This window comes from Myxine glutinosa, chromosome 8 (assembly GCF_964187855.1).
Source record: "Myxine glutinosa chromosome 8, kmMyxGlut1.1, whole genome shotgun sequence".
Lineage (NCBI taxonomy): Eukaryota > Metazoa > Chordata > Myxini > Myxiniformes > Myxinidae > Myxine > Myxine glutinosa.
In genome coordinates, this window is record NC_136268.1 from 112192420 (window position 1) to 112219874 (window position 27455).

At 44.7% G+C, this 27455-nt stretch overlaps 1 protein-coding gene across 1 annotated transcript in view; it reads left to right on the forward strand.

Annotated features, from left to right (window-relative positions):
- The window catches only part of SPOCK3 (SPARC (osteonectin), cwcv and kazal like domains proteoglycan 3), a 573699-nt gene extending 554890 nt beyond the window's left edge, over positions 1-18809 (forward strand). The window contains exons 10-12 of the mRNA XM_068125117.2: positions 13047-13100; positions 14584-14718; positions 15059-18809. Of these exons, the coding sequence (XP_067981218.2) occupies positions 13047-13100; positions 14584-14718; positions 15059-15237 (368 nt within the window). The 3' untranslated portion in view covers positions 15238-18809. The remainder of the gene's footprint in view (positions 1-13046; positions 13101-14583; positions 14719-15058) is intronic.
- The last annotated feature ends 8646 nt before the right edge of the window (positions 18810-27455 follow it).

The following is a 27455-nucleotide window of genomic DNA, read 5'->3' on the forward strand; positions in this document are numbered from 1 at the left end:
GCTGAGATGAGATGACCTAACAAAAAAAGGATGATGAGATGAGATGACCTAACAAAAAACAGATGATGAGATGAGATGACGTAACAAAAAACAGATGATGAGATGAGATGACCTAACAAAAAACAGGATGATGAGATGAGATGAGACGACCTAACAAAAAAAGGATGATGAGATGAGATGACCTAACAAAAAAAGAATGATGAGATGAGATGACCTAACAAAAAAAGGATGATGAGATGAGATGACCTAACAAAAAACAGATGCTGAGATGAGATGACCTTAAAAAAACAGGATGATGAGATGACCTAACAAAAAACAGGATGATGAGATGAGATGACCTAACAAAAAACAGGATGATGAGATGACCTAACAAAAAAGAGGATGATGAGATGAGATGACCTAACAAAAAATAGGATGATGAGATGAGATGACCTAACAAAAAACAGATGATGAGATGAGATGACATAACAAAAAACAGGATGATGAGATGAGATGACCTAACAAAAAACAGGATGATGAGATGAGATGACCTAACAAAAAAAGGATGATGAGATGAGATGACCTAACAAAAAAATGATGATGAGATGAGATGACCTAACAAAAAACAGATGATGAGATGAGATGACCTTACAAAAAACAGGATGATGAGATGAGATGACCTAACAAAAAACAGGATGATGAGATGAGATGACCTAACAAAAAACAGGATGATGAGATGAGATGACCTTACAAAAAACAGGATGATGAGATGAGATGACCTAACAAAAAACAGGATGATGAGATGAGATGACCTAACAAAAAACATATGATGAGATGAGATGACCTAACAAAAAAACAGGATGATGAGATGAGATGACCTTACAAAAAACAGGATGATGAGATGAGATGACCTTACAAAAAACAGGATGATGAGATGAGATGACCTAACAAAAAACAGATAATGAGATGAGATGACATAACAAAAAACAGGATGATGAGATGAGATGACCTAACAAAAAACAGGATGATGAGATGAGATGACCTAACAAAAAAAGGATGATGAGATGAGATGACCTAACAAAAAAAGGATGATGAGATGAGATGACCTAACAAAAAACAGATGATGAGATGAGATGACCTTACAAAAAACAGGATGATGAGATGAGATGACCTAACAAAAAACAGGATGATGAGATGAGATGACCTAACAAAAAACAGGATGATGAGATGAGATGACCGAACAAAAAACAGGATGATGAGATGAGATGACCTAACAAAAAACAGGATGATGAGATGAGATGACCTAACTAAAAACATGATGAGATGAGATGACCTAACAAAAAAACAGGATGATGAGATGAGATGACCTTACAAAAAACAGGATGATGAGATGAGATGACCTAACAAAAATCAGGATGATGAGATGAGATGACGTAACAAAAAACAGATGATGAGATGAGATGACCTAACAAAAAACAGATGATGAGATGAGATGACCTAACAAAAAACAGATGATGAGATGAGATGACCTTACAAAAAACAGGATGATGAGATGAGATGACCTAACAAAAAACAGGATGATGAGATGAGATGACCTCACAAAAAACAGGATGATGAGATGAGATGACCTCACAAAAAAAGGATGATGAGATGAGATGATCTAACAAAAAAAGGATGATGAGATGAGATGACCCAACAAAAAACAGATGATGAGATGAGATGACCTTACAAAAAACAGGATGATGAGATGAGATGACCTAACAAAAAACAGGATGATGAGATGAGATGACCTAACAAAAAACAGGATGATGAGATGAGATGACCTAACAAAAAACAGGATGATGAGATGAGATGACCTAACAAAAAACAGGATGATGAGATGAGATGACCTAACAAAAAACAGGATGATGAGATGAGATGACCTAACAAAAAAAGGATGATGAGATGAGATGATGTAACAAAAAACAGATGATTAGATGAGATGACCTTACAAAAAACAGGATGATGAGATGAGATGACCTAACAAAAATCAGGATGATGAGATGAGATGACGTAACAAAAAACAGATGATGAGATGAGATGACCTAACAAAAAACAGGATGATGAGATGAGATGACATAACAAAAAACAGGATGATGAGATGAGATGACCTAACAAAAAAAGGATGATGAAATGAGATGACCTAACAAAAAAAGCATGATGAGATGAGATGACCTAACAAAAAAAGGATGAGATGAGATGACCTAACAAAAAAAGGATGATGAGATGAGATGACCTAACGAAAAAAGCATGATGAGATGAGATGACCTAACAAAAAAAGGATGATGAGATGAGATGACCTTACAAAAAACAGGATGATGAGATGAGATGACCTAACAAAAAAAGGATGCTGAGATGAGATGACCTAACAAAAAAAGGATGATGAGATGAGATGACCTAACAAAAAACAGATGATGAGATGAGATGACGTAACAAAAAACAGATGATGAGATGAGATGACCTAACAAAAAACAGGATGATGAGATGAGATGAGACGACCTAACAAAAAAAGGATGATGAGATGAGATGACCTAACAAAAAAAGAATGATGAGATGAGATGACCTAACAAAAAAAGGATGATGAGATGAGATGACCTAACAAAAAACAGATGCTGAGATGAGATGACCTTACAAAAAACAGGATGATGAGATGACCTAACAAAAAACAGGATGATGAGATGAGATGACCTAACAAAAAACAGGATGATGAGATGACCTAACAAAAAAGAGGATGATGAGATGAGATGACCTAACAAAAAACAGGATGATGAGATGAGATGACCTAACAAAAAACAGATGATGAGATGAGATGACATAACAAAAAACAGGATGATGAGATGAGATGACCTAACAAAAAACAGGATGATGAGATGAGATGACCTAACAAAAAAAGGATGATGAGATGAGATGACCTAACAAAAAAATGATGATGAGATGAGATGACCTAACAAAAAACAGATGATGAGATGAGATGACCTTACAAAAAACAGGATGATGAGATGAGATGACCTAACAAAAAACAGGATGATGAGATGAGATGACCTAACAAAAAACAGGATGATGAGATCAGATGACCTAACAAAAAACAGGATGATGAGATGAGATGACCTAACAAAAAACAGGATGATGAGATGAGATGACCTAACAAAAAACATATGATGAGATGAGATGACCTAACAAAAAAACAGGATGATGAGATGAGATGACCTTACAAAAAACAGGATGATGAGATGAGATGACCTTACAAAAAACAGGATGATGAGATGAGATGACCTAACAAAAAACAGGATGATGAGATGAGATGACCTAACAAAAAAAGCATGATGAGATGAGATGACCTAACAAAAAAGGATGATGAGATGAGATGACCTAACAAAAAACAGGATGATGAGATGAGATGACCTAACAAAAAAAGGATGATGAGATGAGATGACCTAACAAAAAAAGCATGATGAGATGAGATGACCTAACAAAAAAACGATGATGAGATGAGATGACCTAACAAAAAAAGGATGATGAGATGAGATGACCTAACAAAAAAAGGATGATGAGATGAGATGACCTTACAAAAAACAGGATGATGAGATGAGATGACCTAACAAAAAAAGGATGCTGAGATGAGATGACCTAACAAAAAACAGGATGATGAGATGAGATGACCTAACAAAAAAAGGATGATGAGATGAGATGACCTAACAAAAAACAGATGATGAGATGAGATGACCTAACAAAAAACAGGATGATGAGATGAGATGACCTAACAAAAAACAGGATGATGAGATGAGATGACGTAACAAAAAACAGATGATGAGATGAGATGAGACGACCTAACAAAAAAAGGATGATGAGATGAGATGACCTAACAAAAAACAGGATGATGAGATGAGATGAGACGACCTAACAAAAAAAGGATGATGAGATGAGATGACCTAACAAAAAAAGAATGATGAGATGAGATGACCTAACAAAAAAAGGATGATGAGATGAGATGACCTAACAAAAAACACATGATGAGATGAGATGACCTTACAAAAAACAGGATGATGAGATGACCTAACAAAAAAGAGGATGATGAGATGAGATGACCTAACAAAAAACAGGATGATGAGCTGAGATGACCTAACAAAAAACAGGATGATGAGATGAGATGACCTAACAAAAAAAGGATGATGAGATGAGATGACCTAACAAAAAAAGGATGATGAGATGAGATGACCTAACAAAAAACAGGATGATGAGATGAGATGACCTAACAAAAAACAGGATGATGAGATGAGATGACCTAACAAAAAAAGGATGATGAGATGAGATGACCTAACAAAAAAAGGATGATGAGATGAGGTGACCTAACAAAAAACAGATGATGAGATGAGATGACCTTACAAAAAACAGGATGATGAGATGAGATGACCTAACAAAAAACAGGATGATGAGATGAGATGACCTAACAAAAAACAGGATGATGAGATGAGATGACCTAACAAAAAACAGGATGATGAGATGAGATGACCTAACAAAAAATAGGATGATGAGATGAGATGACCTAACTAAAAACATGATGAGATGAGATGACCTAACAAAAAAACAGGATGATGAGATGAGATGACCTTACAAAAAACAGGATGATGAGATGAGATGACCTTACAAAAAACAGGATGATGAGATGAGATGACCTAACAAAAATCAGGATGATGAGATGAGATGACGTAACAAAAAACAGATGATGAGATGAGATGACCTAACAAAAAACAGATGATGAGATGAGATGACCTAACAAAAAACAGGATGATGAGATGAGATGACCTAACAAAAAACAGGATGATGAGATGAGATGACCTCACAAAAAACAGGATGATGAGATGAGATGACCTAACAAAAAACAGGATGATGAGATGACCTAACAAAAAAGAGGATGATGAGATGAGATGACCTAACAAAAAACAGGATGATGAGATGAGATGACCTAACAAAAAACAGATGATGAGATGAGATGACATAACAAAAAACAGGATGATGAGATGAGATGACCTAACAAAAAACAGGATGATGAGATGAGATGACCTAACAAAAAAAGGATGATGAGATGAGATGACCTAACAAAAAAAGGATGATGAGATGAGATGACCTAACAAAAAACAGATGATGAGATGAGATGACCTTACAAAAAACAGGATGATGAGATGAGATGACCTAACAAAAAACAGGATGATGAGATGAGATGACCTAACAAAAAACAGGATGATGAGATGAGATGACCTAACAAAAAACAGGATGATGAGATGAGATGACCTAACAAAAAACAGGATGATGAGATGAGATGACCTAACTAAAAACATGATGAGATGAGATGACCTAACAAAAAAACAGGATGATGAGATGAGATGACCTTACAAAAAACAGGATGATGAGATGAGATGACCTTACAAAAAACAGGATGATGAGATGAGATGACCTAACAAAAAACAGGATGATGAGATGAGATGACCTCACAAAAACAGGATGATGAGATGAGATGACCTCACAAAAAAAGGATGATGAGATGAGATGATCTAACAAAAAAAGGATGATGAGATGAGATGACCCAACAAAAAACAGATGATGAGATGAGATGACCTTACAAAAAACAGGATGATGAGATGAGATGACCTAACAAAAAACAGGATGATGAGATGAGATGACCTAACAAAAAACAGGATGATGAGATGAGATGACCTAACAAAAAACAGGATGATGAGATGAGATGACCTAACAAAAAAAGGATGATGAGATGAGATGACCTAACAAAAAACAGGATGATGAGATGAGATGACCTAACAAAAAAAGGATGATGAGATGAGATGATGTAACAAAAAACAGATGATGAGATGAGATGACCTTACAAAAAACAGGATGATGAGATGAGATGACCTAACAAAAAAAGGATGATGAGATGAGATGACGTAACAAAAAAAGGATGATGAGATGAGATGGCGTAACAAAAAACAGATGATGAGATGAGATGACCTAAGAAAAAAAGGATGATGAGATGAGATGACCTAACAACAAAAGGATGATGATATGAGATGACCTAACAAAAAAAGGATGATGAGATGAGATGACGTACCAAAAAACAGATGATGAGATGAGATGACCTAACAAAAAAAGGATGATGAGATGAGATGACCTAACAAAAAAAGGATGATGAGATGAGATGACCTAACAAAAAAAGGATGATGAGATGAGATGACGTAACAAAAAAAGGATGATGAGATGAGATGACCTAACAAAAAAGGATGATGAGATGAGATGACGTAACAAAAAACAGATGATGAGATGAGATGACCTAAGAAAAAAAGGATGATGAGATGAGATGACCTAACAAAAAAAGGATGATGAGATGAAATGATGTAACAAAAAACAGATGATGAGATGAGATGACCTAACAAAAAAATGATGATGAGATGAGATGACGTAACAAAAAACAGATGATGAGATGAGATGACCTCACAAAAAAAGGATGATGAGATGAGATGATGTAACAAAAAACAGATGATGAGATGAGATGACCTAACAAAAAAAGGATGATGAGATGAGATGACCTAACAAAAAAAGGATGATGAGATGAGATGACCTAACAAAAAAAGGATGATGAGATGAGATGACGTAACAAAAAAACGGTTTATGGGTCCAGTCACCATGGCTCCACAATTCTTGTTCGCAGTAGGTTCACAATTCCTGTTCAGACTAATAGCCTCACTGGGTGCTGCAACATATGTTGTTCACAGCATTTTAAAAAATCAAGGTCTAAGGGGACATGAAAAGGATTGACCCCCTAAAATAGGCATTTGCTCTCTTCTCAGAAGCTACACCCACAATTTCAATGAAACTTGACCACAACCTTCATCGCCCTTGATATACCAAATGTTGTTCGTGGCATTTTAAAAAATCAGGATCTACGGGGGTCTGCGGGGTGGGAGGGGGTTTAACCCCTCCCCTCCCCCCCCCCCCCCCAAAAAAAAAAATAGGTATTTGCTCTCTTCTCAGAAACTACACACATGGGTTTGATGAAACTTCTCCACAACCTTCATCACCCGCCATGGGCTAAAGTTTGTTCACGGCATTAAAAAAAAAGTCAGGGTCTAAAGGAGGCTAACCCCCAAAATATGTATGTGTTTTCTTCTCTGAAACCACACACGATTTACATGAAACCTGATCACAACCTTCATCACCCGTGATGTACCAAAGTTTGTTCACGGCATTAAAATAAATCAGGGGTTTGCACCCCAAAATAGGTATTTACTTTCTTCTCCGTTACATATTCCATGGGTTATCCACACCTACCAGTGGTTCCCTGGTTATACCAGGTGAGCCCACAGGCATTGCCCTATTTTTTTTTTATTTATATTTTGTCAGGTAATGGTGCTATTTACCACTAATTTTGCGCTCGCTTGGAATGTATCCCCATCAATTACATGATATTGTAGCGGTTCCCGCTGAAGGTACACAATCGCCTTGCACCTGCCAGGACGCGGCCAGGGCACGATCGCCATGCCGGGCTCGTCCGGACGCGCCTCTCCTGGGCATGCCCGGACTCGCTGTTCCCGGGCACGCCCGAACCTCCCGGGCACGCCCGGTCTCGTCTTTCCCGGGCATGCCCGCTCTCGCCTTTCCAGAGCTCGCCCAGAGCCTCCGGGCATGCCCGCTCTCGCCTTTCCAGGGCTCGCCCAGAGCGCTCGGGCACGCCCAGCCTCGACTTGCCAGGCCGCGTCCAGGACGCCCGGGCATGTCCAGACTCGCCTTTCCAGGACTCGCCCTTGACACCCGGGCATGCCCGGTCTCGGTTTTCCCGGGCAAACGCCCCGGCATAAATGTGTATATATATTGCTGCCTGAAAAACGGGCTTGTCAGAATACCTGAGCTGTTTTGTTTCAATAAAGCAACTCGGACGAATTCCGTCTTTGGTCGCGTCAATTTTTCGACTCGCGTTGGAGCGCAGCTCCTTCACTGGTGACCTAGCGACATGGACACGGCAGTGACTCTTAAACTGCCTACCTTCTGGGAGGCTCACGCGGCTGTTTGGTTCGCCCAGGCGGACTCCCAGTTCGCCCTGCGAGGCATCACCGCGGACGACACCCGCTTCCACCACGTCGTGGCAGCGCTTGGTTCCGCCACCGCGGCCCGCGCCCTGAGCCTCCTCGAGCACCCGCCGGCTGCCGACAAGTATGATGCGCTGAAGACGCTCCTCCTCGACGCTTTCGCCCTCTCACCGGCGGCACGCGCACGGCGCCTGCTCGACCTGCCCGAGCTCGGCGACACGCGCCCTTCCGAGCGCATGGACTATATGCTCTCGTTGCTCGGTGAGCACTCTCCGGATTTTCTGTTCCGCAAGCTGTTCCTTCGCCAGCTGCCTCACCCGGTACGCCTCGCCCTGGCTGCCACGTCGATCACCGATCCCCGCACCCTCGCCAGGGAAGCCGATAAGATCTCCTCGGTGGGCCAACACATCGGCGCGGCTACCTGGAGCCTGCCGCCGTCCGAGGCGACGCCCGAGCGCCCTGCGCAGTTGGAGGCCGAACTGCCGGTGCAACTGGCGGCCACCACGTCGCGCCGACCGCTTCCGACACGACGGCCGGGGCCTCCACCTGACCAGGCATGGTGTTATTACCACGCCAGGTTCGGACACAAGGCTCGGACGTGCCGACCCCCGTGCACTTTCGGCAAGTCGGGAAACGGCCGGGCTGGCGTTCATTCCCAGCCATGAGCGCCGGCCACTCGGGCAACTTGCTTTTTATTCGGGACAAAGCGTCCGGGCGGCATTTCCTTTGTGACACCGGCGCCCAACTGAGCGTCATACCCGCCTCCGAGCAGGACAGGCGGGACGCCATTTGCGGCCCCTCTTTGGTCGCTGCTAATGGCTCGGCCATACGCACTTTCGGCCCGCGCGACGTCACCCTCTGCTTTGGCAGCCAGCGCTTTCAGTGGACCTTTGTGACTGCCTGCGTCCCCATGGCTTTGCTGGGCGCCGACTTCCTCTGCGCGCACGGGCTGCTGGTCGACGTCAAATGTCGTCGCCTTGTCAACGCCGAGACCTTCAGCTCCCTGGCGTGCACGATGAGCAGCTCCGCGCCGACCGAACTGGCGTGCGCCCTCCCGACGGCGAACGAGTTCGCTCGCCTGCTCGGGAAATTCCCGGCCCTCACGCGGCCGACGTTTTCGGCCGTCGCAGTGTGGCATGGGATCGAGCACCACATGCCCACTACGGGCCCACCGGTCTACACCAGGGCCCGCCGCCTCGACCCGGCCAAGCTCGCCATGGCAAAGGCCGAGTTCGACGCGTTGGAGCACCTCGGCATCGTGCAGCACTCCAATGGCGCGTGGGCCTCACCACTGCACATCGTGCCAAAGCCGGGGGGCGGATGGCGCCCGTGTGGCGACTACCGCCGCCTCAACGACGCTACCACCCCCGACAGGTACCCGATCCCGCACATCCAGGACTTTTCCGCCCGTTTGGCGGGACGGGTCATATTTTCCAAAATTGACCTGATACGGGGATACCACCAGGTACCTGTCCGGGCAGCCGACGTCCCGAAGACGGCCGTCATCACGCCGTTCGGCCTGTTCGAATTTTTGAGGATGCCGTTTGGCCTCAAGAACGCGGCCCACGCGTTCCAGCGCTTAATGGACGGCGTGCTGCGCGACCTGCCATTTCTTTTCATCTATCTGGACGACATCCTCATCGCCAGCACGTCCCGCGCCGAGCACCTCCTCCACCTCCGAACACTGTTCGGTCGCCTCAGCGAGCACGGCTTAATTGTCAACCCGGCCAAATGCCACTTCGGCACGACGACCGTTGACTTTTTGGGCCACCGCATCACCAAGACCGGGGCCGTGCCGCTGCCGACCAAGGTCGAGGCCATCACCGCGTCCCCGTTCCATCAAGGCCCTACAAGAGTTCCTCGGCATGGTGAATTTTTATCACCGATTCGTGCCCCGCGCTGCTCAGCTCATGCGGCCCCTTTACGAGGCCCTCCGGGGCAAGCCGGCCAAGCATCACATCGTTTTGTCCGCGGCCATGGACGCGGCCTTCGCGAGCGCAAAACGGGCCCTCGCCGACGCAACGCTGCTGGCTCACCCGGTGCTCAACGCACCCATCGCCCTCACTACGGACGCCTCCAACTACGCGGTGGGCGCCGTCCATGAACAATGGGTGGACGGGGTTTGGCAGCCACTCGCTTTTTTCAGCCGGCAGCTCCGGCCGAACGAGTTAAAATACAGCACGTTCGACCGCAAGCTGCTCGGTCTATTCCTGGCCGTTCGCCATTTCCGACACCTCCTGGAGGGCCGCCCGTTCACGGCTTTCGTCGACCACAAGCCGTTGGTCTACGCAGTGGCCAAAGTCACGGAGCCGTGGTCAGCCCTCCAGCAGCGCCACCTCTCCGCCGTGTCGGAATTCACCACGGACATCCGGCACGTCGCCGGCAAAGACAACGCCGTGGCCGACTGTCTTTCTCGGGCCAGCGCGAACGCGGTCCACCTCGGCGTGGACTTCGCGTTCATGGCGGCCGACCAGACCACCGACACCTCGGTGCAGGCCCTCCGGGCGGCGGACACGGGCCTCCGCCTGGCCGACATCCCCTTCGCGGGCACCGTCCTGCTCTGCGACGTCTCCCAGGGCCAGCCTCGCCCCATCGTGCCCGTTTCCTGGCAGCGCCGCATCTTCGCCTCCATCCACGGCCTTTCTCACCCGGGCCGGAAAGCTTCTCAGAAGCTGGTGTCGGTGCGTTTCGTCTGGCACGGCCTTCGACGGAACGTCCGCGACTGGGCCAACGCCTGCACGGCCTGCCAGCGGGCCAAGGTCCACCACCACACCCAGGCCCCGCTAGCACCTTTCACCGTGCCTGCACGGCGATTCGACCATGTCCACGTGGACCTGGTGGGTCCCCTGCCCCCATCGCGGGGGTTCACCCATCTGCTCACCATGGTGGACAGGACCACCAGGTGGCCGGAGGCCGTGCCCCTCACCTCCACCACCACCGCCGACGTGGCACAGGCAATCATCGCCACCTGGGTCGCGCGCTTCGGCGCACCGGCGGACATCTCGTCCGACCGCGGCCCACAGTTCACATCCGAACTTTGGGGCGCGGTCGCCCGCTCGTTGGGGGTCACGCTGCACCGCACCACAGCCTACCACCCCCAAGCCAACGGGTTGTGCGAGCGGTTTCACCACTCCATGAAGGCCGCACTCATGGCCGGCCTTCAGGACGACGGTTGGACCGACCGGCTGCCATGGGTCCTTTTGGGCCTCCGCACGGCCCCCAAGGAGGACCTCCGGGCGTCCGTCGCCGAGCACGTCTATGGCCAGCCGCTCCGCGTCCCGGGCGAGTTCGTGCCCGACGCTACCAGTCGCTGGTCCGCCGCACACCAGCGCTCGGACCTCCAGGAGGCCGCCCGACGATTTGCCCCCGTGCCAACGTCCCGCCAAGGTGGCCCCCAGTCCTACGTCCCCCCGGCGCTTCGCACAGCGGAGTACGTCTTTGTGCGTCATGACGCGCACCGGGGGCCACTCCGGCCGCCATACGACGGCCCCTTCCGGGTCCTGCGATGGGGCGACAAGTCCTTCGTCGTCGACGTCGGCGGCCGGTCGGACCGGATCTCTGTGGACCGCCTCAAACCGGCACACGTGGACGTCGACCGACCACCACGGTTGGCCCTTCCTCTGCGGCGAGGCCGCCCCCCGTCCACAGTTCCCCCCGCTCGACCACCCACCACCGGATCGGACCCCCCCCCCCCCCACGACCCTCCAGGGGTCGCTTCGGCCGGGTCATCCGGACCCCCCTTAAATTGACCCTGCCGGAGCAGGTCGATTCTGGAGGGGCGTGTGTAGCGGTTCCCGCTGAAGGTACACAATCGCCTTGCACCTGCCAGGACGCGGCCAGGGCGCGATTGCCATGCCGGGCTCGTCCGCACGGGCCTAGACGCGCCTCTCCTGGGCATGCCCGGACTCGCTGTTCCCGGGCACGCCCGAACCTCCCGGGCACGCCCGGTCTCGTCTTTCCCGGGCATGCCCGCTCTCGCCTTTCCAGGGCTCGCCCAGAGCGCCCGGGCACGCCCAGCCTCGACTTGCCAGGCCGCGTCCAGGACGCCCGGGCATGTCCAGACTCGCCTTTCCAGGGCTCGCCCAGAGCGTCTGGGCATGGCTGCTCTCGCCTTTCCAGCGCTCGCCCAGAGCGCTCGGGCACGCCCAGCCTCGACTTGCCAGGCCGCGTCCAGGATGCCCGGGCATGTCCAGACTCGCCTTTCCAGGACTCGCCCTTGACACCCGGGCATGCCCGGTCTCGGTTTTCCCGGGCAAACGCCCCGGCATAAATGTGTATATATATTGCTGCCCGAAAAACGGGCTTTTCAGATTACCTGATCCGTTTTGTTTCAATAAAGCAACTCGGACGAATTCCGTCTTTGGTAGCGTCAATTCTTTCGACTCGCGTTGGAGCGCAGCTCCTTCAATATAACCATATCGTTTAACACAATTTTGCATAGTGCAACTACCTCCAGGAACGCATATATTTTACATTGAACTCAGTTATCTGTCGAGAGAAAATGTTTACAAAACGAATTTTCACAAAACTATCACCTGTCAACCTTTTCACCTCAGATAGTCATGTATGCCAAGCAGTACAAAGTCTCGAATTGAGGGAAATTTCATTTGGCCAGTCATGCCTGTGCCACTTGTGATACATGTGTGAATGCAAATCATCGTTTGTTGATTAATTATTTAACCAAAAATCACTGTAAAGTCAAAATTTCAAATCACAATGACGTCCTAATAAATAATTACTTAAAACATCGCTAATGGAATATACACAAAATTAAAGAGTGCACTTAGAATTAAATGCTGCAAACATACAATTAGTTGTGCAGCAAATTTGACCTGAAACAGTATAAAACTGCTGTACATTATTGTGTCAGCAAAAGTGAAATAAAGTACAATATTTGATTTTTGCGAGAGTGTTTGTGAGAATTATCAATGACATTATGGAATTTCATTGCAGAGCCGCCATGCCACGTGCAGAGAGATCAGCTCGAAGCGGAGAGAAGGCTTATGGGTGAGCAGCTTGATGTGGGTTCGTGGTGTGAGACAGTGAAGTCCTGTGTTGGTGTTAATTTGAGAAGTTGCACTTCATCTTTTTCTCCATTGGGGTCGTAAAGTGCAAATGATGCAGGGTGCACCCACGGCAGCATTTTTCTCCAAGCACAAGGACAGGAATGCCCCATCTCCTCACCCCTGCTCGTCATGGTTCGCTGTTTGATTCATGCTCGACACACGAGGGGAAAGCCACAGTTATATCACAGGGTCAAAGTTTCTGTTCCTGCAGCACCCTATAAAAATCTCATTTTAAGCAGTGGGAACTGAAATTAATTGTCTTCATTTTTGAGTGAGTCAAGGACGGTTAAAGAGAGAGACAGAGGGACAGAGAAAATGGCGATGAGACAAACGTTGTTGAAAATACCCAACACAGCATGCTGTCTTGCTCCATGGCCTGAAAGTGCCTCCCAATTTCGATCTAGTCAGCAGCAGGACTTCAGAGTTGTTTTGGCTTTCGTCCACGGGCTTGTGGAAAGGAGCGAAGCAAATTACGGCCTTCATTTCATTCTATACATCCCAGTAACCTAATGGACACCATTATCCATTTGAGTTTCTTTTTCTACATTATGGAACAAGCAAATAGTATTCTTGAAAATGCAGCTCAAATGGGACCCATAACCACCGAATTTTGTGGTTTAATTTCATTAGATTTGTGGCGTTAAGATTCATTTGCTGTCAAATTGCCCATTAGGGCTGCTAATGGGCCTTGTGTCTGTAACGGTAGGTGGACCAAACCCCATCCTAAGCACCTGGCCTATTGCTTGATGCCTCTTTCACAAACAATACAGTAGAAGGCTGACATCTGTTTCTTCCCCCTCGCCCTCTTCCTTCGAGCCACCTTTAAATCTTCAGCCACATGACAGGTGCACCTGTCCACTTGGGACCTATTATTTAATTGCTGTATAACTACATACCGATTCCTAACTATCAAAACAGCCATTCATCGCACTCCAGGCAGATTGCTATACGGGCTTTTCGTCTGTCATTGAGAAATTGAAACGGGATTGGCATTCAAATCCCAAATCTATTTGAAAAAAGGCTTGTTCAGTGGTTGAAGAAATTGCATTTCTACAGTGGCAATGCATTTATAAAGCGTGGCTTCAGACTCGTATAAGAAATTAATGAAGCAGCGACACAATGGAGGCACTGCCACAAATTACTTTGAAAAGGAATTTTCATTTCTTATCGTGCTCTTATTACAGATGGAACCCTATTAATATACATTGTTGGTCCCATAACCACGAGGTTTTGTTTTTAAAACACAAGTCGTCATGAGTACGGCAGAGGTGACGGCCACAGAAGACGATATCGCTAGATGAGGATAGTGGAGGGAAATCTGTGATTGGACATCTATTGACATTGGCCTTAAATATTCGATACAAAGTTGGGTAATCAAATCTATCTGGTGTTGTTAGGGTGTATAACATGTGATGTGCTTTCAGGATATGTGCCAAGCTGTGATGCAGACGGATTCTATCTGGCCCAGCAATGCCACCGAGGAACAGACCAGTGTTGGTGTGTAGACCCTAATGGGAAGGAGCGACCAGGGAGTCGGGTGTACGGCCAAGCAGACTGTGGTATGCCTCTCATAACCACATTTAATTTTGAATTTCAGCACTTTTTCATAGAGCCTAACTGTTTATATTTCTGCAGGTAGACACAAAGTTGTCCTCATTCAGACCACATTCGAATTCATAGTTTGATTGTTGCCAAGCTTGATGTATCAGTATTGCGCGTTCCAACTTGTCTACACATATGGCCATCTTAGCATGTCAAGAAAGGCAGATGGCTGTGCTTGTTCATAATTCTCGCCATTCTCTTGTTTGTTTATGTTGGATGGTATCCATCTGCTTTTACCCACTACTGCGCTTCTCTTTGCCCACCCTCCTCCTTTGTACCAACAATCTGTATCTGCAGGCTGGGATGAAACTGAGGGCTCAGGAAATGAGGGAAGTGGCGATGCAGATGATTGGACAGATGACGATGACATCGCCAAGGGGACAGCACAAGCACAAGTTGTAGGGTCAAAAGTCGAAGAGGCGGAGCCTGAAGATGCCGATGACGAAGATGAAGGCGATGATGGTTATGGTTGGTAACCATGGAAATGGCTGGTTCAAGGCAGCTACGCATAGGGTCCTTAGAGGTCCATGATAACCGACTGTCCAGCTTATTAAAATATTTTGTTGTTGTTTCGCTGCTAGGAAACACAACAGACCAGCACACATCCCAGCAAATGATCCACAATCATAGAGTGGAATATCGTGTATGGGCCCAAAATTATATGATTATTGTTGATGTGGAGACCAACACCGTATGATTGACAAAAGTTATGTCCCTCAGATAAAGTGAATTTTGTGGAATGGGTTTCATCCCAACAATGATTCTCATGTGCAGATATTGTTTTGGACTTTGCTGAAATGTGCTACCTGATATTTTGGCTTTTAATTGCCCATGATGCAGAGAAGTGTTTGAAGAGAAGCGAAGGTCTTGCATAGTTAAAGTTTGCCTGTTGAGTATGTTCACAGTGTTGGCAAACTAGCTGTAGTTATAGTATTGTGATGACATTTAATATTTGCTATGGGTAAGGTCTAGGTGCACGGATAATTAAGAATAGGGAAACGCGTCTTGCACCTTGGCGGATCATTGTTGTGTTTCTATTCGTAACTATAGATACCATTGTCTGTGACGTAAAAGAGAAAATTCGTCCAAAATTGTCTGTGACGTAAAAGAGAAAATTCGTCCAAAGACATTTTTAAAAAACGTCTTTTAAAGTCTTTTAAAAGTCAAGTCAAGTCTTTTAAAATAATCTGCCCTCCCCATTCCTATTTCAGTCCCCTCTTCCTCCTCCTTCCACCCTTGAGACAATTTTCCTCAAGTATTAATTGTCTTAGCAAATAATTTTCATGACAATTGCAACTGCCTTGAAATGCTAAATTGCTCTATAATAGTGATAATTCTGCTACTATGCTTTACAATTTATCGAAGGACTAAAATTATTTCGCTCCTCTGACCTCCCCCCCCCCTTCCCCTCTCTCCTCCTATCGTAGCATTAAGGATAATAATTATGACGTATCAGACTTGAACCTGCAAGAACCAGAGTATAAAGCAAGAGGGTGAAGCAAAAATACTATGACCTAACATTTTCAGTGATATCAGCTCGCTCTAACTATAAATTATATCGACATATTCTCCACAATTTTATTCAATGTTGTCCAGCATTGTTGAAGAAGTTTTAACAAATCGGGGTTCATTGCACTTCCATCAGCAGATTTGAAATACTTGACCTTGAGAACACTCTGGTTGATAAACACGTATTGAAAAAAAAACAGGCGAAGGAAGAGCATGTCACAAGATCTCGAAGTCACATATTTAGCAAAAGAAGATACATGCAGTATGATTCACTGCTTCGTCCTCCATATTCAAGCTTGAGTCTATCATGAATATACATACAAATTCAATCCAAGATTACGTCAGCAGGGTGTGAGTGGACCATGAGCTTCAACGGTCAAGCCATAATGGTCGATGAGTTAGTATTGGACCGAATTATTATCAGTTACATGACAAGTAAACAAGTCCTCCATATTTTCTCCAGACTGGTGCACAAGTTATTTCTTTTCGCTCGATATCCAGAAATGCTGAAATCCGTGGAATATTCATGGACGTTGTTTCTGATTGTGATACTGTGGGATTCTACATCTCTAGATATCGGCAAGTGTTTCACAGTCAAGAATGGAAAATTTTAAAGTCAAAACTCAATTGATATTGTTGGAATTTTATATTTGATCATACATCTGCATTTTCGTAAAGTTTCATTTCTATATTTCCACTTTAGTTACCAATCCATCGCCATCTGTCCATGAGCATACTCTGGTGGGACCACGATAGGTCGTGAACATTCCCATGGCTAAGGACCAACGCTGAACAGGTTGCCACACTGTCACAGGATGCTGTAGATTAGGGAAAGAATTTCAAATTTGACTATGGTTCCGGCACACAATGATCTACTCTTTTTGAAATGCACTTTAGGTATGGCAGATTCAAAACCATTTTCTTTGCCCTCTTAGTTGTAGCAAACATAATGGGTTAAAGGCAGTGAAATCCACTTGGAGATGTCATGGTTAACCAGTAAGGCAGGGAAGACGGGTTCATAGGATGGAATCCTACACTCTGAGATTATATGCTTCAGATATCCTTCAACCAAAAATTGAAAATCCTATATAGGACAGGCATGTGCCACCATGCTTGAAAATCGAGAGCACACACTGAAATAGTGGGAGGGGGAGGACTGAAGAAACTCCATAATAGATCATCTCTACATCAACAAATAATTTTGGTAAAACAAGGTGCCAAGGGAAAGCATTTCAGAAATTATTCATTTGATAGCAAACCCAAAATGTCCCCCGGCACACTCCTGTCAGATATTCAATTTGTCGAATGCCCTTCGCGAGCTCAATATGGGGCTCAATATTGGAATCGGCACAAGAGATCAAATCATATAATTAGTCGACCGATTTCATCATTGATGGTTAAAGTATGGCTTGCTCTATCATTGTTGATTTTAACTTCCGGTTTGATGCAAGTGCTCACATGTAAATAAGTCAAGCTGACGTTGTTCCAACAACAACAACGAACCACGACTGTCATAGTTATACTCGACTGACAAGCCCAGGGGGTGGATCGAGCTTGTCATCGCTTCCTGTCATTTGTGATGTGCACCTTGAACCTCCAAGGATTCCAATTTACCTGCTTCGTTGCTCGGTGTCTGGATAGCCTATCTGCCTCTATAATCCCACCGTAGGGTTAATGAGGGAGGTTGTCAAGATTCCCAGTATGATGTACATCCGTGTCGCAGCTAACTCCCGTGGTGCTGTCGTCTTTGAGTTATGTTATTTACTTGGTGGTCTTCATGCTGCATTGCATGTTCTTTCGTGTTCTGTGTCACTAAGGGATGGTGGAGGGGAATTAATGACCCAGAAGAGCCATGTTCTCATTCTCAATCATAAACTGGTGTCTGCCTCGTCGTCTTCTCTTTTTTTTTTTTTCAAGAATCTCCGTTTCACTGGCAAAATTAATAAACGGCTCATGCAGGACATTTCATTTTACTGGCCCACAGGGCATGGGAATAACGGAGGACACCCACAAAGGCAACAGCGAGACCCAGTTACTAATTCCATCTCTGATTGCTTTGATAATGATCAAGAGCTCACCTCATCTGAAACGACATGGAGCGAGGAAGCATGGACGGTTAAGTGCAGTTTCTGATGACAAAGAAGCCTTCAGTGACTGCCTGCCACACGTTCCCGATCAGCCCGGTGCGCCGCTTTTCCACCGACGGATCTCGCTTTGTATTCGAGCACGGTAGTTTCATGACTGAATATGTAAACGGCGTAACGTCTGGCCCTCTCCACCTTAATTTTGTATGTGTTGCGGTGGTTTACACTGGTGGCGATGTGACACGTTCAAGCACATTTGCACTGGGATGTGAGAAATGGATGATTGGGAGTAAGAGTGGATGGAAAAGCCATCCAAAATGGAAGGGTAATAAACCGTTCACGTTTCTGTTCACTGCCCAAGGACCTCTGCGTTACTGCATGGTATTGTGATGCTTCTGCTATCATTTTGCTGGTGCTCACAGTGTGTGAAACAATAAACTCTTTAACTTTCTCTATATGGCCGCAGCATTTATTGGAGTCTGAAAAAAAATTCGTTCCAATGCCATGAGCCAAGGTTAGTTTCCATCACACCTTGAAAAATGGAAAATCTTAGTTGGGTTGAAAAAGCATATTTTTTATCAAGTGGCCTCGATATATTTAGTGCCTCATTAAAACTTCATCCTGTTACCTGCTTTATTATATTGACAAATAAATTAGACCAACCCGTTGTTAGGTTGAACAGACCACCTAATTGTTTTAATTGTTTGCAGATATGGAAGCCGACATGAGTGAGCAGCCATTATGAGAGATCGGAGGGAGGCTCTGGTGGTGAATGAACAGCAGGAGGCTTTTTCACAGATGGCAATATATATATATATAAACTAATACAATGCTCAGGTATATGACATATGCCTCAGTGCGTCTATAGCTCTGCTTAGCAAGCGAGAGTGCAGAGGGATTTGAGGAAAGTTCAAACAGGTATCTACAACAGAACATGAAAAAGTAAATTGTCTAACCAAAAGTAATAGGACATTCCTTTTTAGTTCTGACTTTACGGGACTTTCAAAATGATGTATGAACACAAACGAGGCCTTTCACATATGTGCTTTGTGTGCGTTGTCAGTGACTGCCGTTGCGAGGGTGAAATCTGTAAGTCATATACTCGTCATATGATATAGTCTTTTTAACATAAATTTCAGCTCATGAAAATATCGGAAATATGAGAACTATCCCAGGATGAGAGTTGTCCAGTACCTACCATTTCCTGTTAATACAAGCGAGCGACAGCAGTCAGTCACACACACACACACACACACACACACACACACACACACACACACACACACACACACACACACACACACACACACACACACACTCATTTTAGAAATATATGCAAAAATCAAGAATAATTTATATTTCAGCCAGGAACAAAAAAACAGCATATTTATAACAGCTCTCAGCTCCAACCACCCTCACCCCAACATGATTAATAGTAAATATAGTCCTTACAATTGCAGACATTTATTAAATAAATTACCAAGCCTACCATGTTCACATGATGTACTCCCATAAGGTTCAAAATCCATTCACTGGTAGTGTTGGTCGAGGGTTTGGGTAGCATGCACCTGTCCACAGTTTTTTGGGGCCTTGCAACATTCCATATTGCCCAGAGTTTGCAGTGCCGCTGCAAGATTTCAGCCCGGTCGGTAAGCTGAGAAAGTTCCGAACTCTTTTTTGTACAGAGGCACACTCCTTTCTACTTTTCCAAGTATTTTGACTTATTTTAGAAGCTTTGTGAGCCATTTTAGCTAAGAATCCTCATCTCGCACTCACAATATATTTTAGCAGGCCCCGATGGGCACTGTTGCTGATTTCTGTGCATGTGCGCAAAACATTCTGAGGCAGATTGTGTCATTTCAAAAGTGCCATACTGTTTGGAGGTGCATCTAATTTATCTAACTGAGCAGCAATCGATGTTATGGATTAGTGAAGGAAATATTATAACTCAGTTTCAGAGCACCATGCCCAGTGGAATAAATAGAACCGAGTTACAGGGAGTATTGGTAACTGGGTGTCAGAAAGTGGGAACTTCCAACAGGACCATTTAAACCGTCCGAACCATTCCCAAATGAACCACAGGGAATGTGGAACACAACCTGACAAACCCTGAAGGAAAAATCACCTTGGGCCTCACATATGAATCTAGACAAACAATTCCAGGGCAGCTGATAAAGCAAAATATAAACACCATTTGAACCCAAAAATACAACACCAAAATGTTTAGATATTCAAACCTATTGATTGCAGACCCCACGATAAACGATCTAGCGAAATATAATCTTTTGAAATACTGTACGCGACACAACTGCCTTATTCCACTGTAAGAGAAAGAATCACCATTTCAAGGCAATAACACCACTTCAGCCTCGGTAATGTCATCCATTGTGGAGCCGGAGCTCTACCTTGGCCATTTTCTGTTGAAATCAGAGCTCCATCAGTGTCCTGCCGATTGGTAAGAGTAACTCACTGCACTCTGTGATTGTTGTGAGATGTGATTAGCACTCCATGTACCCGAACATTTTATTTACAGGGTAAGAGCAGTGAAAGTGAATTTGGCTCAATTATGGCTGCCTGCTCTTCTAATGCACACGCAAACAGGTACAGCTCAGTTGACAATCCCACAAATATAACATGACAGACTGATGAAGACAGTGTCCTTTCGGGTGTGACTTTATACGTCCCACTGTACAATGGGTAGTAGCATCGAGTAAGCTTCATTCTTAATCGATGATGTTATAGACAAAATAAACATTTCTGCTGCTCTGAGCATTTTCCAGGGAATAGGGAGGGGGATATTAATTGTCTCTGTGTCAAGGACTGATTACTGTAACAAAAGTATCCATTAAGATGTATGTATCATGTATGTACAGGGTGAGTCAAAAGTCCAGAAACTAGTCAGGTTCACTATGTTTTTTCGTTCAAAATTTTGGTAGATTAGCAAAACTATACATTTTTGGAATATTCAGAGCATGAGGAATCCAAAAATTAATGTTTACATTTGCGTAGACGCCTTTGCGAAAATGACACTCAGGACAGTGATGAAGATCTGTAAAAGCATATTCCCGAACGGTATAGACCTCGTAGATCCTGTGTATAGGACTTATAGTTCAATCTGATCCTACCTATAACTTCCTATAACAACCTATAACTTCAAAGGACTTGCAATATCATGTATTATGTAATACAGTTATATCACAAATATAAAGACAATGGTTTTCAATTACCTTTGTTTGTTGCTTTTCTATAATCCTGAGCACTATTTTGAGGCCTTTATTGGATTCCTTGACCCAGAAAACATAGGATTAGCATATTTAATTAAGTTTCCAGGTTGACTAGAAGCCGAGATCGCGCAAAATATGTATTTTATGGCGGCCATTTTCAAAATCCAAAATGGCGGCCATGCAGGTGTCTGTGCAAATGCCAACATTGATTTTCGGATTCTCCATGCTCTGAAGATTCCAAAAATGTACAGGTTTGCTAATCCCAAAATTTTGAACGAAATTATATTTGTTAACATGGTGAACCTGACTAAACATCGGACTTACAGACCATCACCATATTAAGTGACATTCTGTTGGGGTTTCCATTTGTTCTTTTTGTCCAACCCCTCCTATGTTTCCAGGCTTTTGACTCACCCTGTATGTATGTATGTTACAAGAAACAAGTTATAAGAAATCACAATAAAAGTTGTAAATTCGTGAATATGTGAAATTAGTTTTCAGCAGGTTGTTCTCTTGCTTGAAAGTCGATGAGTAAGTTCGGAATGGCACCAAAGAAGCAACTTTCAACATAATAACTTGTGAAGATCCAAACTCTGGAAGAAAATCGAAGGGCACACTGAAGAAAATAGCAGAAAAGCTGAAGATCTCCTGCGATGGTGTGAGGTACACTTTGCAACGCTTGAAAGAAACTGGCTCGGTATAAGACAACAAAAGGCCAGGAAGACCAAGAAGAACCTCCCCAAGGCAGGACAAACACTTGAAGTTTCTCAGCTTACGTGATAAAAGAAAATCGAGTCAGCAACGAACAAATGAAATGTAGGCCTGAACATGAACATCTCATCACGGTGTGCAGAAGGTTGGTTGTAGCAGGTCTCCATGGCAGAGTTTCAACAAACAACCCACTTCTAAGACCACAGAATAAGAGTCCACAGAGAAGAGTGAAATTTGCAAGGCACCACCAATAGGCCGATGGTCAGGGAAGCCCACCGTGCAACCCCACCCTCCCTCCCCCAGGATAATTTTTCATGGGGACCAAATTGTTCGCTAGGATCAACTGAATGAAGAAAGAAATGTTCCCAGAAAAATAACTCATTTGCACTATATCAAAGTGAGCCTTTTCCATGGCAATCTATTTAAAATTTAACCATTACACCTTGATCAGTAAATCGAGCATATCTCGTTAAATTCTTAAGATAGACTAACAAAACTGGTACGAAAATAGAGGTAATGCATTTCCCCTTTCATACCTAATGTTGTTGTGTTAATTAGCTTATTTGCATAATCATGAATATTCAATAGAATGAGAAATGTTGCTTAAAATTCAAAAACTGTCAACTTCAACACATCAGAAATTATAGGAGAGGTTTATTCAAATCAAAATATGCACTAATGCTTTTCCATATTCAAGACAATTACAATGATACCCACCTTGGTACTCTGGAATATGAATAAGTAGATCAATTAGCAAAAACGAACCCTATGGCTGTCACAACGGTCCTCAAAATGCCGTCCTCTTCTTTAGATGCTATCATCACTTAGAGATTAAATTTCTTTGCTGGTTTTCAAAATTTCTTCAAGTTTATGACTATGTGGATCCAAAAAAGCAAGATATTTCAAAAAATAAATAATATTCCACCATTAGAAGCTGTATACTACACACACATCATACCAATATTTCGGAATATAACCAGGAATTAAAAGCTTCCACGAGTAAGTGATCTTTCAAATGTTTATGTTTTCTTTTTATTGCAAGTGTACAATAGTGATGACACAATAAAGTAAGAACAGAAGAGCAATTAGAAAATGAAATTGAAAAAAAAATAGAAGATGGAAGGGATACGAGGCCAGCGGTTCCACCTCTAAGAAGCGGTAGCTATGTATCAAGCATCAAAATGTGAGACACATTGACCTTTTATCTGATGCAAGAGATCCGGCTGAGAGACTGCATAATCTCCATGACATATCTCGTCAGAGACTGTCAGAACCAGAACTTTGGTTCTAAGACTCGAATGGAGTCTACTTGTAAGCCGATACCAGATTAATTCAGCGATGTACACGGAGAGAGTTCAAAAATGTTCTGCTCTGATTACGGCATTAACCAAACTACATCCAGCCCTTGATATGCTCCTGTTAACGTTGAAGCTGAAAGAGCAATGCAAACTGTAACATTGGTGTCAGGAGTGGGATTCAGACCTTGGGCATGGAAGACCATTGCCTCAAAACCAAATTTCAGACCTTACATTACGGATAGGACCAAGAGGACATAAACTGGATATACATCACTGTGACCTAGATGGAGATGTAGGTAGGATGCGGTGGAGTTATCCTTATGTGTAATGAAGGTAACGCATGGTGGAAGACTTCTAGAGGGCACGGTGGAGTTATCGTTCCCTCCCGGTAGCTCCTTAAACTCCCCATTAACTAGCCCAGTACTACCCACTGAACCAGCATGAGAGAATAGCAGGCCAGTGGCAGAGGGTTGATTAGGGGCTGATGGCCATGCTCACACAGCTTATAGCTGGCATGTGAACTCGACTGAAGAAGGACATAAGGGAAAGCCAGGCATAGCTGGCAGACAAGCTGGGCTGCAAAATTGATGCTGGCCAGGCCAAGCAGGACCAAATGAGAGCTGAGCTTATGGGCACCATGGCGGAAGATTTGACATGCATGCGGGACATGCAGCTGGGATTGGTGGTCAAAGGCCATGCGTAAAATAGAGGGGGGGAGAGACATAGAAAAAAGATTGGGTATAGCACCAGTAAGGGGGTTAAGGAAAGGGGCAAATCAGCATTACTGGTAGAAAATAATGGTCACAGCATCTTCACCCATGACCATTCTTGTTGTAATTAAATATACCTGGTCTCAGGATAAATTTGGGTTGTTGTGCTCACTTTTGTAATCAGGAAGTGTTCGGCAATTAATGCCGTATATCCAAACCGTACCACGCGTCTCATCGGCTTACTCAGCCGTTATTTAGGAATAAGGTGCACAGTGCCAATTAGTGTATTGCACGACTGATTTGATGGGCCCATTGTATCGGAGTGCAAAGACCCATCACGGGGTGGCTGTCCCAGCTGCCAATTACAGTCACGGTGAAGTGACCTGCTGGAATCACAGCAGGCAACTAGAACGACATGTGCAGCCATAACAACATATTGTTACAGTTTTCTTGCAGGCCCAGTTGAATGGACATACTAGACTATATTTCACAGTCAGGACACATCAAAACCAGGAGATGTATAATAGTGTATTTAAAACAAACAAAAAGGGGAAAAAATACATAGTAGCAATACAATTAATTAAAATAGATCCATACATGCCCCCAGAAGGGCATCCGGCCATAAAAACATTGCCTCAAACAGGGAACCATGATTGTCATGGGGCCCGCAAGGCTAACCCCCGCTCTAGCGGGGAAAATGGCCTTAAAACGATCATTCATACATGCCCCCGAGTAATGACCAAACGATAAGTCCTTCATTACCTATTCCTAAAAAGTTTAATACATTCCGCATGAGAAATAACAGGGAGATTTGGACAAGACAGAAATACCAAAGCCTGTACCTGATGGGACGCAGCAAGTCCAAAGTTTGGTTCCATCCCTGATGGGTAAACAGTTTGTGTCAAAAGCACGGGCCAGCAGGATGGTAGGGCAGGTCCAGGCACGGCCTGTGTTGGAAGCTTTAGAGTCTTAGGAGTGTTTAGCGATCTTAAGGTTCTTGGGGTTGTCAGGGGGCTTATAGGGCCTTAAGGTTTTAGAGGTTTATTAGAGGTCCATAGGATCTCAATGGGTATAAATAGAGGGGTCTAAAGTAAATGTCTAATGGCATTGAAAGGGTCTTCAAAGGTCTAAGGGGCCTCAGCAGTCTGAAGAGTCAAAATTTAAAAAAAGGTACATTCCAATACTATGTAATTAATAGACGTATGTGTAGTAAGGGTGCATCTGACTTTCAAACAGTACATAATTAAGAGACATATAGTCACACGGCTTCACAGAAGGACGGACCGACCTCTGATCGGAGCATCCTGTTTTTCGTTTAAATTGTGTGTGTGTGTGTGGTGCACATATGTATGGATGCAAATATATATATATGTATATATATATATATATTATATATATATATATATATATATATATATATGTATATATATGTATATATATATATATATATATATATATATATATATATATATATATATATATATATATATATATATATATATATATTGTTGTGGATCTGAGGATTGCGTTTTTTTTATTGTGTTTTTTATTATTATTGCTTTATTCTGGACCCTCCTTACTCCAGTTATGTATAAAGGTCAAAGGGCGTCCCATAATTAGGTCATAAACAATCACGTCAGCCAATCATAGATTTCCCCCTTGTTGATAGTTATATCTTTATTATGTGTATTAGGGTAAGGCCTTGTCTTCCATTAAGATGACACTCCATTGCACCAAGTGAAATAAGATAGATTCCCTTTCATTCCCATTCCCAAAACCTCCATTTCCAACTGCGTCATTGCCAAGCCTCAATGGCCAGCTACATCCCCTCCAAGCCTCCATTGCCAACTGCACTGGGCAGTTTGCCAGGTTTGTTACAGCTGTGGTTGCTGATTTCGCCCCAAAACCACCATTGAACATGTGCTCAGCTCGGGGAAGAAGGGCGTGCCCGCCCATCGTCATCAAGGGTGGAGTCAGAGGGCCTGTGCCCACCAATCAGGGCCGAAGCGAGCTCACCGGGGGGCGTGTCCTGAAGGCCGGCGGCTTGATCGCCTGAGGCGCTATAAAAGCACGCGCGCAAGAGCCGAGTGTGTGGTTGGACCAGATGAGACGAGACGAGTCCTGGCCAAGCACGAGACGCCCCCACCTCAGACGAGTCAGATGAGTCAGACGAGTCCTGGAGAAAGCACGCGACGTACACACAGCAGCAGCAGCAACAGCAGCAGCTTCAGCAGCAGCAGCAGCAGCCACAGCAGCTTGGGGCCTTGACGGCAGTTCTTGGGCAGGGCAGCGAAGGAACGGCGGCTGCTAAATGCGCCGATCGTGCTGCAGTACCCGTGGACCTTCCTCTCCCTACAGCCATTCACCTCCTGCCTTTCCATCCTTTTGTGTACGTGAGTTTGTTCTGTGTCTTGTCCCTGGGTATTAATTAAGCTTGTATAAGTTAATAATTGCACTGAGTCTCCGATTCTTCTGTATATTATTTTATTATCCTTCCTTCTCCTTGGTTACTTTGAGCGTGTAAATAGTAAGAATAAATTTAGTAGTATTTCCAACCTTTTTGTCTTCTTCTTCTTCTTCACATCCGTGTCGCCTTTGTCTTTTCCCTATTGAATACCTGTGGCGCGATCCGGCCAACGTTCGGGAATCGGGTTAGTCAGGGTAACTGTTTGGCCGCGGTGCCATCCGCTCGGCAAACCAACATCCTTATCCGCGGTCCGTAACAATTGGTGTCGGGAGCGAGATTGGACCTGAAGCGCGCTTAACGCGCTCAAAATTACAAGATGCTGAAATTTGTTTTAAAGAAAAATCCGAATTTTGAAATCGCGCCATGGCTAGTCAAGGCGATCGGATGCCGGTGGGGGAACTAGAGGAGGGGTTAGGGGTAACCCAGGATCAGAGGGAAGAAATGGAGGAGGGCAATGAGGAGGTGGTTGAGGAGGTTTCAGGCGCGCAAAATGGCGCCTCGCACATGGCTACGGCGACCGCGCCCGCGACCATAGCAGCGCCGCCGGTGGATTCGAACCTTTTTTTGCTACAAATGGGGGCCCTTATGGACAAAATGGGTGAGCGAATGAGGGCTGATAGCGAGAAAATGGAAAACAGAATGGGGGAACGGCTAGAAGCTAAATTTGAGGGGTTAGACAACAATTTAAAGG